Here is a 12,338-nt window from a genome sequence, read left to right on the forward strand (position 1 = left end):
CATATAAATATTAAATAATAAGGAAAACCTGCTTCATAATTTCAAACCCATTCTAGCTGTATGTAATGAAATTTGAAAATTGAATACCACTTTTCCCAGTTGTCCCTAGATGGCACAATACCTTTTAGTCAAAACCAAAATTCATAGCAGTCCAGTCGATTTTGACTTCTAATCACTCGATAGGACAGGGTAGAACTACCCACTAGGGTTTCCAAGGCTGTAATGTTTATGGAAGCAGACTGCCACATCTTTCTCCTTTGGAGAAGCTGGTGGGTTCCAACCGCCAACCTTTGGTTAGCAGCCGAGTTCTTCAGCCATTGTGCCACCAGGGCTCTTCCCCTTTCAGTCACAGGGTGTGATTTCCCCTTACATTTCAAATATTTCTTTAGACAATGCTATCAAGTCACCAGGGGGGCCATTTCTTCCTCTAAGGCTATATTCTTGAGGTTCAGACATTAGACAGTGTGGTAATTAAGTTTGTGTGTCAACTTGGCAGGGCCTGGTTGAATGATTGGGCAGCTGGATGTAGTTATTCCCAAAGGTGAGATTGGCAATGAACTCCATGGTGCAATCTACTGGAGCAGCTGAGTAGCTGATTTAGTGATGAGATATGCTTCCAGTGTATAAGAAGCATCTCTGAGGATGGTCTCTAGCTTTTTTGGCATGCTTGAATCCTGCATGTAGCCAAGTTGTTGTTCAGCAGCCTGACTTGCCCTGCCAATCTTGGGACTTGAATTAGTAGCCTGCCGGGTTGGTTGGTAATATTGGGACTGTGCCTTTCTACTTGTTGACCTTGGCTTTGTCAGCCTCAGCAGCCAGCAGCTGTCTGAGTGAAGAAAAGCTTCCAGCTTCAGTGGGCCAGGAGCAGGAGGCAGAGCTGAAGCACAAGATTGAGGGGCTTTCACCCATCCCCTAGCGCCTGGCACTTTGAACTTGAACTTCTAGCCTCCAGACTATAAGAGAATAAACTCCTGTTTGTTAAAGCCATCCCATTTGTGGTATATTCTTGTCAGAGCAGCACGAGGTAACCAGAACAGATGGTATTTTGGAGATTTCCTGGGAAACCAAGAGTGGCCTATCACTGTCACAAATCTCCTCTTTGTGGAGCATTCTGAGGAACCTCAATAACAATTCTAAGAGTCAGTTTTGGATGTTTTTCAGAAATATAAAATAACTTTTTCTTTTGAGGTTTATGTCAAATTGCCTACATGCCATTTAGATTTTGCCATAGAGGCACACCCCTAGCATAGGACATAAGAGGTGTTTGAGGCTGCAGTGACATTTTCATTTTCATTAGAACAGTTCCAACGTATAGGTGGGAATTTCTCCAAAGCTATTTGTTTATAGCTGTGGAGCATGCAAGCTTGGTTCTTCCCTGTCTCCTGGTAACCAGCAACCTATCTAATCTCCTATAAACGCCTTTCTGCTTAAATTCACTCAAGTGGAAATCATTGTCTGTGCCCAATAAATATGTGTTGAGTAGACTGAATTACTGCAACTAAGAGGCCTGATTGATGGGGATGCTCTCAGCAGAGCGGAATTTTGAGGCATTTCAGAATAAAAGAAAGATCTAAAGATCCCACTGATGGAAACACACTCAGCTTCAGAGGACCAAGCTGCTCTGAGAGGTGGCGGCTTCTCCAGCAACTGCTGCAGTCCTAGAGGGGCTGGAGGAAGCTCACTGAGAGAGGCCTGGAGGGCTGTGTTGAGACACTGGCTAAGCAGTCACACTGAACAGAGTTCCTGATTCCTCTCCGTCCTCACCCTATCCCCCAACCACTCCTTCTAAGCATCAATCAGTTGAGACATTTGTACTCAGGGTAGAATAATAAGGGCATGTTTGGGGCTGGAGTGGTAGAACAGTGCCACCGATAGCAAAGGACATGCAGGAGCAGTGGGGAACTCTCCTGCCCTAAAGATTAGCACATCCTGGAGCACAGGGTACAGCGAACGGAAATGGCATCCACTCGAAGGCTAGGAGGGAGTTTTAAAATAGTAACTCCTTTCTTCTCTTGCCACTGAGTCGCTTCCAACTCATAGTGACCCTGTAGAACAGGGTAGAACAGCCCCATAGGCTTCCTATGGGGACTGCCATATCTTTCTCCAGCAGAACAGCTGGTGAGTTCGAATTGCTGAGCTTTCAGTTAGCAGCTTAGCGCTTAACAGCTGTACCACCAGGGCTCCCTTGAAAAGATAAAGCTGCTATCAAGAATCACCAATCATGTAAGAAGGGCAACACCATGAACTGAAACTAAGGGATATGAACTGAAGCAGTTAGAGATCTTGGAGATTAAAAATATGATCACCTTTGATATATGGCTTAAAGAGAAGAAAGGACATAACTGAGCAACAACTAACACCATGCATTTTAGGAAAGTCTGCAATGTGTGAAAATAAATAAATAAATAATAGCCTTAGCTAAAGTAGAGGTAATTCTGGTCACAGAACTAAAATATAAACAAAAAAGAATCAACTCCTAGTATTTGCAATTTGAGGAGCCATTATATACATAAAATAATAACAGAATGCTAGTGCATTCTGAATAGTCAGAACAAAAGCAACTCTTGGAAATTAAAAGTAAGATTTCAAAACAAAGTTGAAGTCTACCAGAAAGTAGATAAAAATGAGAGAGGAAATAAGAGAGAGAGAGAGAGAGGAAGTATGAATGAAAACATGAGACACAGAAGATCAACCAAACCATCAAACCAAACCAAACTCATTACCACTGAGTGGATTCCAACTCATAGCAACCTCCACTAGGTTTCCAAGGCTTTAAATCTTTATGGAAGTAGATTGCCCCATCTTCCTTCCGAGGAGTGGCTTTTGGGTTTGGACCATCGACCTTCTGATTAGCAGCCAAATGCCTGCTCACAATGCCACCAGAGTTCCTTACCAACCAATCGAGAAGGACTCATATCTGACTAATAATTGTGCTCTAAAACGATAACAAAGAAAATGTTAGAGGAAATTATTAAAGAAATAATACAAGAAAATGTCTCAAAGCTCAAAGCAAAATCCTCAAAGTGAAAAAAGTCCACTGAAAGCCCAGTGCAATAAATCAAAAGAGACCCATAACTTAGACATATCATGAACTTTCAGGATGCTAATAATAAACCGATTTTAAAAGCTCAGTGGAAGGGAAAAGAAAGAGGTCTCCTAGAAGGGAAGAAGTATCAACCTAACACCAGTCTTCTAAGCAGCAAAATGGGAAGCCAGGGAAAAATTAAAGCAATGTCTTTAAGGTTCTGAGAATAAATAGCTTTTTACATAAAAGTGGATACGACTCCTACCTTTCTCTTCAATTTGATCTTTCCAGCTAAAACCAAAAACAAATCATTTGATATGTTACATAGCCTAGTATTTAATAGTGAGCACTCTGGTGTTAGACTGCCTTTGCTTGAATGCTGGCTTCAATTCTTACTAGGTGTGTGACCCAGGGAAAATTACACTATCCATAAAATAATAACAGAATCTATTTCATAGGGTTGTTATGAGGATTAAATGAGTATAAGGATATGTAGATATGCAGATGACACAACCTTGCTTTTTGAAAATGAAGACAACTTGAGGCACTAAGGAAGGTTAAAAACTACATACAGCCTTCAGTATGGCTTATACCTGTATGTGAGGAAAACAGAATCTTCACAACTGGACCAATAAACAACATCATAATAAATGGAAAAAATATTGAAGCTGTCAAGACTTTTATTCTACTGGGATCAACAGTCAACAGCCACGGAAGCAGCAGTCAAGAAACCAAACAACATATTGCACTGGGCAAATCTGCAAAAGCCCTCTTTAAAGTTTTAAAAAGCAAAGATGTCATTTTGATGATTAAAGTGTGCTTGACCCAAGCTATGGTCCTTTGAATGGTTGTTATATATATATGAAATAGGATAGTGAAAAAGGAAGACAGAAAAGTTGATGTGCTCCAACTGTGGAGTTGGCAGAGAATATTGGATGCCAAAGAACATGGACTGTCAAAAGGAGGAGAAATAGCTTAGGACCAGAGCACCTTAGATGCAGGCGGACCAGACTTTGCCCCACTTACTTTGGCTATGTCATCAGGAGAGACCAATTGCTAGGAAAGGATTTTTTGCTTGGTAGTCAGCAATAATGAGGGAAACTCTCAGTGACATGCGTTAACTCAAGTCACAACAGTGGACTCCAACATACCAACTCTCATCAAGATGGCACAGGATTGGATAAGGCTTTGTTCTGTTACACAGAGAAAACTCAAAGGCAAGTGACAATCTATCCCTTGCCTGGCTCATAAGGTATTACATATCAACTACTGTTATCGCCTCTTTCAACTAATGAAATTGCACCTGCTCACTGTGAGTCAGAACCGACTGAATGACAGTAGGTTTGATTTTTGGTTGTTTTGGTTCCTCTGCATCCAACAGGCCAGTCATCTCTCACCATGTGGCTAAACCCTAATTTTCTTTCAATTCAGTTTAGAAGGTACATCTAATCTATCAAGTTTTCTTGCCCCACCCATTTCATTTGCCTCCAGAATGTCTTATGTAAACGTCTTTGTCACTTTAACTACTGTTTGTGTTTGTCACTGGGCTGTGAGCTTCCCGAAGGTACGGACGGTGCCTTCATCATTTAATGCACAACTTCAAGACAGGTGCACAGCTCCTAGTGATTGCATGGAGAGTGCCGGTAAGTAATGAAGCAGACCCATTAATAAATGCTCTTAAAAATATCTTCGTCTCATAAGCAACAAGACTATGCCGGAAATATTTCTTGCTTAAGACCTCAGGCAGTAACAACGAACCCCGAAAAAAGAGGCCTCACTTTCCCAACAGAAGAAACACCAGGTACTAGGATCGCGGCGGAATACAATTTTTGAGACGCAGTATGCGCTTGCGCTCATCATCTCTTCAAGTGCGCCTGCGCGGCTGAAGGCCGCGTGAGGCGCCTCAGCAGAGAACAGAGGTACAGTTCGTGTTTTAGGATTGGGCGGTGGAGGCCAAAACGGGCTGCACGGAAATGACGTCATGGGGCGCAGCCGTAGTCCCCGCCGCGCGGTGGCTGCTGGGTACTGCATGCCGTCCTTCCTTTGCTTCTCCCCTCCCTGCTCTCCGTCTCCACCCCCTCCGGTCGCTCTGCTCCCCGGCGTGACTCGGCACTGAGAGCGCCGGGAGAAAGGCCGCGGTCTCCACCTCGTCTGTCCAGGCCTCAGCCTTCTATAGCTTCCTCCTTCTCTGCCGAGCCTTCTTCCCCTTCAGTTTTGAAGTCAGGGGCGTCGCCGCCGCCCTGCTGGGCTTTCTGTGAGGATGGTGGGAGTGAAGCCGGTCGGGAGCGACCCGGATTTCCAGCCGGAGCTAAGCGGCGCGGGCTCCAGACTCACCGTGGTCAAATTCACCATGAGAGGGTGAGGCCGGGTCCGAGCTCTGCGTGTCTGCCCGTCTGTCTCTCCGGGCTTTCCTTTCGTTCTTAGCTGTTCACGGCTCCCTTGCTGCACCCTGCTCCCGAATGTCCGGCGCTGGCCACAGTCCCAGCTCGCCGCTCCCAGGATTAGGCCTCAGATCTCGGACGTGAGCCCCGATTTGTGCAGAAGGGGTTCCCAGGCGGGTGTGGAGCCCTTGCCGGCCACCTTCCCCAGCCCTGAAGACCCCCGCCCGCCCTTTCTGAATTCTGGGATGAGCTCTGCTTTGGGGTGGCCCAGTTCTATCCCTTCTTGCTGTAAGATGATCGCTTGCCGCCCCTGTTTGCATATGTCCCCTTTTTCCCCGGAGCCAGCTGTCACTTGCATCTTAAAACCCAAAGCCAAACCGATTGCTATCAAGTCAGGTCCACCACATAGTAGCCACTTAGGACACAGTTGAACTGCCGCGTAGAGTTTCCAAGGCTGTCATCTTTATGGAAGCAGACTGCCACATCTTTCTCCCGCCGAGCCTCAGATCGTTTGGAACCGCCCCGTTCGGGTCTTTAACCACTGCTCCACCAGGGGTCCACTTGCATTTTAGAAACTACAAAAGCTTCATTTCCTGATCTCTTTGATTCTGTTTATCAACCCGTATTTCTGTAAAGCCTTGGGAAGATTCAAATGGGGCTGGGTAGTGGTTAGTCCCAAAGCTCAGTTAATGCATTTTGAGTTAAGCTAAGGTCGAGTGAGGATCTGTCTTAGTTCTCTAATGCGGCTGCAATAGAAATAGCACAAATGCATGGCAGTAACAAATTTATTTTCTTGTAGTTTAGGAGGCTGGAAGTTGTAATTTAGGGTGCCAGCTCTAGGGGAAGACTTTCTCTCACTGTGAGGTCGGGGGGGAAGGTCTTGTTTTTTTTTTCAGCATCTGTGGGCCCAGCATTCTTTGGAGATCTCATGTGTCTTGGCATCAATCTTCCCCTCGTTTTAGGAGGGTCTCAGTGTAGGGACACGCACCACCCTTTTTTTCTTGGTGGTAGTTAGGTCCCTCTCTCTCTTCTCTCTTACTCTTCTTGTAAAGCCACACCCCAGGGAAACTACCCCTTACGTGGAATCGGGGCTGTGACCTGAGTAAGAGTGTTACTTCCTAATCTTTTCACAACTGAGTGGCTGATCACATCATGTGGAATGATTATATAATTACGTAACTGCCAAATTGCATCATTACGTAATTGCCAAACCACTGAGAAGTGTGGCCCAGCCAAGTTGACACATGTTTTTTGGGGACCACAGTTCAGCCCATGACAGAAAACTTGGTAATTTATGTAATGTGTTTGGCTTAGTAACTTTGCAACTTAGGCTTCCCTATATTGTGCTAACCAGACGGCTGGCGGTTCAAACCCACCAGCCACACCTTGGAAGGAAGGTTGGGCAATCCTACTTCCGTGTTACTGCCTCGGAAACCCAAGGAGGGGTCGCTATGAGTCGGGGCCGACTCGGCGGCACATAACAACAACAACAACAACATATTTGTGATTGCAGAAATTATAGTAGATATACATCACAGGTATAGACAAGTGGCTAGACAGACAGACTTCATTTTTGACTTGATGTAAGAGGATTTCATGGAGTTAGTAGATTTTCCACATTGATTGTGTAATGTTCCTGTCGAAGCTAAGCATTCTGAACCAAGATTTCAGCCAGTGTTATGTTTACAGATTTTTTCTGTGGTATGTCAGAACCCAGTGACAAGGCTTAGAGGTCTCCATGTGATTTACTTTGAACACCCCCACCCCACCCCCATGTTACTGATGCATATACTTACTGGGAGAAGTCTATTATAGGTATCACTGTATATAAACGTATTTCCTTGTCCAACTGTACAACCATAAGGCAGTATTTTCAATCTCAGCCATAGTTCCTGGCACATGGTTCAGTAAATGTTAAGTTGTGGCATTAGGATTAGTTTTGTTGTTGTTGTTGTTGTTAAGTGCCATCGAGTCAGCCCTGACTCATAGCGACCCCTCCTTGGGTTTCCAAGGCAGTATCACAACAGAAGTAGATTGCCCAACCATCCTTCCGAGGAGTGGCTGGTGGGTTTGAACCACCAGCCTTCTCTGGTTAGCAGTCAAGTGCCTTAGGCACTATGCTACCAGTTTTAGGAGAGGGAAAATAATCAATGCCCACGGATGTAGCAGTCAAGAAATCAAAGACGGTACTGCAGTGGGCATATCTACTGCAAAAGACCCCTTTAAAGTGTTAAAGAACAAAGATGTCACTTTGATGAGTAAGGTGTGCCTGACCCACACAGGGTGTCCTCAGTAGCCTCGTGTCTCTGTAAGAGCTGGACAGTGAATGAGGAAGATGGCAGAAGAATTGCTGCATTTGTATTGTGGTCTTAGCAAAGAATATTGACTGCACCAGGGACTGCTGGGTGAAAACAGATCTGACTGGAGGGGACTACAACTGAAATACTCTTCAGAAGTGAGAGTGACCAGACTGCCTCTCGAACTTGGGTCATGTTGTCGAAAGGGACTATTCCCTGGAGAAGGGTACATGATTGGTAAAGTAGAGGGTCAGCAGAAAAGGGGAAGGCCCTTGTGAGATGGACTGACACAGTGGCTGCAATGATGGGCTCAAGCACAGTGACGATTATGAGGATGGCACTGAACCAGGCAGTGTTGTGTTCTGTTGTATGTAGGGTCACTGTGAGTCAGAACTGACTCGATGACGTCTGACAGCAGTGGGGGCGGAGGGATGAAGATGCGAGTAAGTTAAGACTTATTTTTGGATCAGTATCTCATACAGAATTGGAAAAGAGTGATAAATTGGATGTGATAGGAGTGCCAAACCAAAACCAAACCTACTACCGGTGAGTCAATTCCAATTCATAGTGACCCTGTAGGACAGAGTAGAACTGCCTCATAGGATTTCCAAGGCTGTGAATCTGTACATAATGAGGCTGCCTTGTGTTTCTCCTGCAGAGTGGCTAGTGGGCTCAAACTGCCAATTTATTGCACCACCAGAGCTCCTAGAGGGTGGGATAGAATACCCATATAATGTGGACTTACGCATTTACTAAATTTAAGTAGATCAATTTTTCACATACATTCCAAAACCAAAACCAAACTCACTGCTGTCGAGTCAATTCTGACCCATAGCGACCCCCTCCTTGGGTTTCTGAGGTAATATCTCAATGAAAGTAGGTTGCCCAGTCTTCCTTCTGAGGAGTGACCAGTGGGTTTGAACTGCCAGCCTTCTGGGTAGTAGTCAGATGCCTTAGGCACTGTGCCACCAGAGCTCCCTTCACATAGATTAAAACATGACTCGATGGCACACAACAACAACAACAACAAAAAGAAATGACAGAATTCTGTGTGTCTTTGCAATTTTAGCCATTTTGTAATGTCTGTAGTGGTACGATAGTTAAGCACTTGGCTGCTAACTGAATTGTTGGTAGTTCGAACCTGCCAGCTAGCCACTCTTGGGGAGAAAAATGTGACCGTCTACTTCCATAAAGATTACAGCCTTGGCAACTTTATGGGACAGTCCAATTTTGCTCTGTAAGGTTAAAATAGAGGAGCTCTCCGTATTGCCTAAGACATTTGACTGCAAACCAGAAGGGTTGACATTTCAAACCCACCAGGCAATCCATGGAAGGAAGACTGGGTAATTTACTTCTGTAAAGGTTTACCACATTGGAAACCCAAAGGGAGTCACTGTGAGTTGGAATTGACTCAGTGGCAATGAATGAGTTAAGTTAAAATTGACTAGAAGGCAAATGTTTTGTTTTTTAATATATATTCTTAATGCAGGGGAAAACTTGTACCTAAGGTAAATTAAAATAGGGAAGAGACGATTTCTGGCAAGGTATCCTTTAAGTTCACATTTCCAATTCTGGTCAATAAGAGCCTTTACATTTATATACTACAGTGATGGACTCTTTTTCTTACCAAAGGAGAGGGTGAGATGATAGGGTAATAAATACATCATGTATTGATGGAAGCAAGGAAAGTAGAGGAACATTGCCACTAAGGAAGAACTCTTCTGTCAGTAATGTGTCTTTTAAGGAAAAACGTAACTGCACACATGATTGGTAAAGAACTGTGTTACTATTTTTGAGAAAATAGTTTGATGGAGTGCAAGTTTTATTTTCTTTGTAAAAATGTAATGAAAAGTGAAGTGTTTGCAGTTACAGGAATTTTAAATTTAAAGGGACTCTTGGGAGTCCCCATGGTGCCGCATTTCTGACCTGTTGGCTACAAATTTGGTGCTTCTTCAACCCCATCAGGATACCAGCTGTAAGCTCAAGGATTTCAAGTGCTCCTCACATCTAACCTGTTGGCTCCCATTACTTGGGTTTGATAATTTACTAGCACAACTCTCAGTACTAAGGGAAGGTGCTATATCTAATTGTTGTTGTTGTTGTTGTTATGTGCTGTCAAGTTGGACCCAACTCATAGCGACCGCTCCTTGGGTTTCCGAGGCATTATCACTACGGAAGTAGATTGCCCGACCATACTTAATTACTATAGTTTTATTGTAAAGGATACAAATGAAGAGATGTATAGGGTGAGGGCTGGGATGGTTCCCAACACTGAGTATCCATGTCCAAAAATGGGATGTGCTACTCTCCCATTTACAACAATGTCTTTAACCAGAAAGCCCAGGGAGCTACCATGTCCATACCCTTTATTGGGGCTTTATTTCATAGGCATGATTGCTAGAGTCAGTCACACTTGGTGGTTTTTCTGGCTTTATATTTATAAGCATAATCCAAGTAGCTGGACTATATGAAGAAAAAGTGGTGTCAGGATTGGAGGAAGAGTCATTAACACCCTGTGATACACAGATGACACAACTTTGCTTGCTGAAAGTGAAGATGACCTGAAGCACTTACTGATGAAGATTAAAGACTGCAGTATGGATTACACCTCAACATAAATGAAAATCTTCACAACTGGACCAAAAAGCAGCATGATGATAAATGGAGAAAATATTGAAGTTGTCAAAGATTTCATATTACTTGGTTCCACAATCAACACCAAAAGAAGCAGCAGTCAAGAAATTGAATGACTTATTGCACTGGATAAATCTTCTGCAAAAGACCTCTTTAAAGTGCTGAAGAGCAAAAATGTCTCTTTGAAGACTAAGGTGCCCCTAACCTAAGCCATGGTGTTTTCAGTCACCTCATATGCATGTGAAAGCTGGACAGTGAATGAGGAAAACCAAAAAAGAGTTGATGTTTTGGAGTTGTGGAGAATACTGAAAGTACTGTGGACTTGCAGAAGAACTAACAAATCTTATAGTGCAGCCGGAATGCATCTTGGCATCAAGAATGGCCAGACTTTGTCTCATCTGGTTTTGTCATGCCGTCAGAAGGGATCATTCTGAAGGATGTCAGAAGGGATCATTCTGAAGGATACCATTCGTGGTAAAGTGGAGGGTCAGCCCTCATTGAGATTGATTGGCACAGTGGCTGCAACAATGGGCTCAAGTATGGCAAGGATTGTGAAGCTGGCACAGGACCAGTCAGTGTTTTGTTCTCTTGTACATAGGGTCACTGTGAGCCAGAGCTGACTCTATGGCACCTAACAACAACAATGTATAATACTTATATATTACTAGTATAAGAAGTATTTGGTTAAACTGAACATACAGAGTTAAAATCAAACCAAACTGTCATTGAGTCGGAGCCTACTCAAAGTGACCCCCCTCCTTGCGTTTCCTAGGCAGTTTCACTACAGAAATAAATCGCCCAGCCTTCCTTCAGAAACATATAGGGTTCAAGAAAACCAAACTCACTGCTGTGGAGTCAGTTCCTACTTATAACAACCCCTCCTTGGGTTTCAGCAGGCAGTATCTGTACAGAAGTAAATTGCCCAGTCTTTCTTCAGACATATAGGGTTAGCTGACTGTAATGTATATTTCTTTATAATTGTGTCTGAGCCTATTTGAGGATTTTTGCATCCAAAAATCTATTTTCAGAAGCACTAAATTTAATATTTTTTGGAAGGAAGGTTGTGCAATCTACTTGCGTAGTGATACCGCCTCAGAAACCCAATGACGGGTCGCTATGAGTCGGGTCCGACTCAATGGCACCTAACAACAACAACAACAACAACAAATTTAATATTTAGGAACTTAATAATTATTTTCTTAGCTTTTTGGAATGAAGGTTAAGAATGAAAATACAGATTAAAATGTTAAGAATGCAGAGAAAATCACAACTTGAGTTTGAAATTAAAACGTTTGTTGTTTCATTTTTTACAATTTGCTTTTCCTTTCCTATTCCTTTATTTTTGTTGAGATAGAACATACATAGTGCACAACCATAAGTGTACAACTTAATCAGTTTTTATAAACTGGACATACCTGTGTAATTAAATTCCAGACAAGATACAGAATAGTGGTATCCTGAAGTCTCCCTCGTTTCCTCTTCCTGTCACTGGCTCTCACAAGGGTAACCATTAGCCTGATGTATAATGTTTTGCCTGTATTTGAATTTTAAGTAAGTGAAATCATACTGTAGATTCTTGTGATTGATTTCTTTCCTCAGTATTATTTGAGAGATTTAGCCATATTTTTGTGGGAAAATCTGTATCAGTAATTCTCGTTACTGGATATTATTACATTGTATGAATAACCACAATTCAGTTATTTCTTCTGTTGATAAGAATTTGGATAGTTTGCAGTTTTTGACTATTAGAAATACTGCTGCTGTCAATATTTTTGCAAATGTCCTAAGGTGAACATATGTACACATTTCTGTTTGATGCATACCTCAGGAATGGATTTGCTAAGTCACATGTAGGCATATGTCTAGCTTTTAGCAATACTGCCAGTTTTTTCCCCGCCAGAGTGGTTATACCAGTAACATCACATTCTTTTTTTTTTTTTTTATTAGGATTTGGGTGAAGATTTACAGAGTAAATTCACTTTTCATACAGCAGTTCACATA

At 43.0% G+C, this 12,338-nt stretch overlaps 1 protein-coding gene across 1 annotated transcript in view; it reads left to right on the plus strand.

Annotated features, from left to right (window-relative positions):
- The first annotated feature begins 5,285 nt into the window (after positions 1 to 5,285).
- The window catches only part of TXNL1 (thioredoxin like 1), a 60,924-nt gene continuing 53,871 nt past the window's right edge, over positions 5,286 to 12,338 (plus strand). The window contains exon 1 of the mRNA XM_007935516.2: positions 5,286 to 5,383. Within this exon, the coding sequence (XP_007933707.1) occupies positions 5,286 to 5,383 (98 nt within the window). The remainder of the gene's footprint in view (positions 5,384 to 12,338) is intronic.

Source organism: Orycteropus afer, unplaced genomic scaffold (assembly GCF_000298275.1).
Source record: "Orycteropus afer afer isolate SDZICR_OR568_19922 unplaced genomic scaffold, OryAfe1.0 scaffold00029, whole genome shotgun sequence".
Lineage (NCBI taxonomy): Eukaryota > Metazoa > Chordata > Mammalia > Tubulidentata > Orycteropodidae > Orycteropus > Orycteropus afer.